Source organism: Carex rostrata, chromosome 35 (assembly GCF_964058835.1).
Source record: "Carex rostrata chromosome 35, lpCarRost1.2, whole genome shotgun sequence".
Taxonomy (NCBI): Eukaryota; Viridiplantae; Streptophyta; class Magnoliopsida; order Poales; family Cyperaceae; genus Carex; species Carex rostrata.
This window is the reverse complement of record NC_135952.1, coordinates 3,752,896-3,756,664: the sequence shown is the minus strand read 5'-3', so window position 1 is coordinate 3,756,664 and position 3,769 is coordinate 3,752,896. Positions and strand designations below refer to the sequence as shown.

Here is a 3,769-nt window from a genome sequence, read left to right as displayed (position 1 = left end):
TAATCTCCATAGTTTGAAAATCTAACTCTGCCCCCGGCTTGCATGCAAAACTAAAGAAACTGAACCACTAGTTCGGTCTCTTCTATTGCAACAAAATTTCACCCCCATTCATCTAATATCTTATATTAGTTTTATATAATTTCTAAAAGTAAAAAAATTCTGTCCAATCCCTGCTAGGTCCTTTTAAATTTTATAATCGGAATTAAAATAATAAGGCCTTAGTTTTTCCTTTTTAGAAAAATAAAAGATACGGATTCCCTCCTATCAAAGTCGGCGAAAGTGGGGAGCCACTATGGCACCCACCAATAAAGCACTTTCCCGCGCGGCTGGTCGCATATCTCCTGACTCCGCATCCTCTGCATTACCGTATCGTTTGAAATTATCTACTAACCGTTTATTCAGAATCCGGGTTCTTTAATACTCGTGCGGATCTAAATCAGACGATATAGATCTATGTTTAAAATTGGAGTTAACTTAGAGTACGTAATCTCTCCCCCTGCGGGACCTATTTCGGATTCCCTTAAAATCGACTCCTCAACCGATCCAATAAATAGTCTTCCCCCACCTTTCTCCGACAAAACACTCAATTCCGAGCAGAAATACTGGCATGATATGAACACCATCGCCGATCATCCAGAGGAGCCGATTACGCCGCGCTCTCTGCCACCAGTGGGTGAGCGGAGGCCGAGGTACAGAGACGTCGCTCAGGCGCTGCGCTGTGGCCTCCGTGAGGCCGCCGCCGATTTCTCGTTTTTGCGGTTGAAGGGTTTGAGGAGTATTCTTAAAACGCTCCAATCTGTAGCGGCCTTGGAGGAAGCAACAAGGCTTTTCAGGTTGTCACAAGCCAGCCGTGAACTCCAAGGTATTGCATTTCAATACAATTGTATACATGGGATGCTGACATGTCATTGCTGTGTGTGTCAGAGGGAATTTTGGTGATTATTGACATTTAACCTTCCAGATAGAGGCATGAACAGTACTGGTATACAAAAAACTTGTTGTTATTCACAGAAGAGTTAGGCTATGGTACTATGCATGGCGTGGATTGGTTTATTAATATTTTTGTTTTCAAAGTCCAAATAGTCAATCTGAACCGTTCAACACGATTTGCATATGAATATGTACTCGCAAACTAAATTTTACATTTTTTAGAATTTTATTTACTATTTAAAAAAATAGTAAAAAAATTCTAAAAAATATAAAATTTGTCCAAATTTACTAAATTTTATATTTTTTAGATAGGTAAAAAATCATTACATTTGAATAGTCTAGAATCTTTAGATCAAATGATTTTCTACCTATCTAAAAAAATAGTAAAAAAATTCTATAAAATATAAAATTTGACCTACAAGTATATTTTTATATGGTTCAAATGGATTGTTTGAACTTTGAAAATGAAGATATTAATTACTATAACCAATATGTACAATATGTGCTATGCACAGTACCATAACCTCACTCTTTACAGAATGTAGGTTGGTCTAATTCAACATAATTTTGCCATGAATTATTTTTGTTAACTGTTTAATTAAGGCTTAAAGTTTGAGATCCATAAATGGAGCTACAAAAAGGAAATTATATGTAAATTTTGTTATGGCACACTCCCCATAAAAATCATGCAGTAGCATTTGTGCCTGCTATTTATGTTAATTTTGTTGGTTTATTGTAGTTGTCCCTGTTTTGTTCGAGAATAGTTTTCGAAAAATGAAAGATGATTGTAATTCGTGTGAACTTGGTGCGGAGCCTATAAAGCTCAAACGACCTACTGCCAACTCAGAAATAACTCTTGCTCTGAGAGTATTAGAAGGATGTTGCCTCCTTTGCAAGGATTCTGCTGACTCAGCTTACCGCTACAATGCTGTCAAGGCATGCAACTATGCAGCTATATTTATATATATACTTCTATTTCAGTTCTTATTTTCAGGCTTTGATAACAAATCGGTGCTGTGCAGGTGTTATTGAATTTATTGTCGACTCAGGAAGTAATCGAGCAGAGAGCATGCTTGGATGCCCTTGTAGCTCTTTTGGTTTTTTCTTCAAAAAATGAGATGGTATTGTTCTTGTTTCAATATATTCTGTGCTACATTTATTGCAAAATAAAGCAAATAACCTATATGCCAGTGCTCTGATTCTCTGAGAGCAATATATATATATTTTATTTAGATGTCCTAGTTTAAATGTTTGTTATCAACATAGCATGCATAATAAACAAAATTGTTTTCCCCAATTGATGTCTCTAGGATTTTATGGAATTGCAAGGAATAAGTAAAGCTTCTGAGCTCTTGAAGGATAAGCGAAGGGATACTGGTATCAGGTATACATACTTATCTACATAGTATAAATTCTTTGCAATTTAGTATAAATTTGAACTTATGGTTTGATAACTGAATTTTTGTATCTCAGGATAAAATGTGCCGAATTTCTTCTTTTGATAAGCGGGAATGCATATGAAAATGGAGAAACACACATGTTACCAAAAATATATGAAGATATAGACCAAGGTTTAGGTGAGAAATGCACAATGCTTATACAGGCTGCTAATCGATTTGCCTCGTCTCTAGAACTGCACAAGAGACAAGATGCTCTAAATGCTCAAGCAAGGTGCATTATTGAGTTATCTAACAGGACATGATTAAATTAGCATTTAATTATAGGGATATGAAGCTATAAGATTACATAGATTTTTTCTTTTTCAGAAGGACAAGTAATTTCGAGAAGTATAGGGACAACGATACTAAAAAACAAAAATGTTATAGATTATATCTTACTCTTTACAGAATGTAGGTTGGTTTAATTTTTTAGATGTATGGGTCTTTGTTTCGCTATTTGAATATTATTACTAAAATTGGTCACCCTTCTGTAAATAGAATTAGTACCTTATTGGATATATATTTCGTTAATGTATAGGGATAGGTGATCTTTTAACATTTTTTTTTTCTGATGCCTAAAAATTTTAGAAAAAAATGGTATTACGAAGCAGAAAATGGGATTTGGAATGCATTATGCCCAGGGGCAGACTCAGGATTTTTGTCAGGGGGGCAAAAAATATCGAATCGGATTTAAACTCATTAACTAAATGGGTATTTGATAAAAAAAAATAATGTTTTGACTTGTATTTTCCAATACAATGACTTATAATTTATGATCCTATAACTTATAATTAATATTACTAATCATAATTTAAGAAATTTATTTTGATTTTAACACTAAATTTAATCCGAATTACAAATCAAACATTCAGAGAATGACAAAAAATTTTTTAAGGAGAGACAAAGTCGACCGGTACCAATAAATTACCATTAAAATAAAGCTATATACTTTGGCTATATACAGGTTATACTCTAGCCGGCCATTTTTATTAATATCCTTAAAAAAAACTTAATTTTAAAAATAACCCTACATTTAATTTTTTATTAAAAATGCCCCAACTGCCAGGCCCACGGGCGGCCCAAAACACAAGTGGACCGCCCGTGGTTGGGGCGCTCCATACCAACTAGCGGAGCGCCCCTGGCTGGGGCGCCCCATGTTTTATTTTTTTATTTTTTTTTAGAGATCTTAGTATTTTGATTTGAATAATTTTGTGAAAAAAAAGTTTTCTTATTTAGAGCGTATACCAAAAAATAAAATATTTGATATATTTACGAAGTGATGTCGTAAATTTTTATAACTTTGATTTTTTTATTTTTATTTTTTTTGGTGAACTTTGATTTTATTTGTCAGTTGGATATCACAAGTCTAAATATAACACTAATTAAGGACTAAGCCTTTA

At 33.8% G+C, this 3,769-nt stretch overlaps 1 protein-coding gene across 1 annotated transcript; it reads left to right on the top strand.

The window, feature by feature from the left end:
* Window positions 1-539: 539 nt before the first annotated feature.
* Window positions 540-2,774, top strand: LOC144549521 (uncharacterized). The gene is made up of 5 exons (XM_078298286.1): window positions 540-862; window positions 1,670-1,866; window positions 1,953-2,051; window positions 2,241-2,314; window positions 2,404-2,774. Exons 1-5 carry the CDS (start codon window positions 613-615, stop codon window positions 2,630-2,632), a joined length of 849 nt encoding a protein of 282 aa, XP_078154412.1. The 5' UTR covers window positions 540-612; the 3' UTR covers window positions 2,633-2,774.
* The last annotated feature ends 995 nt before the right edge of the window (window positions 2,775-3,769 follow it).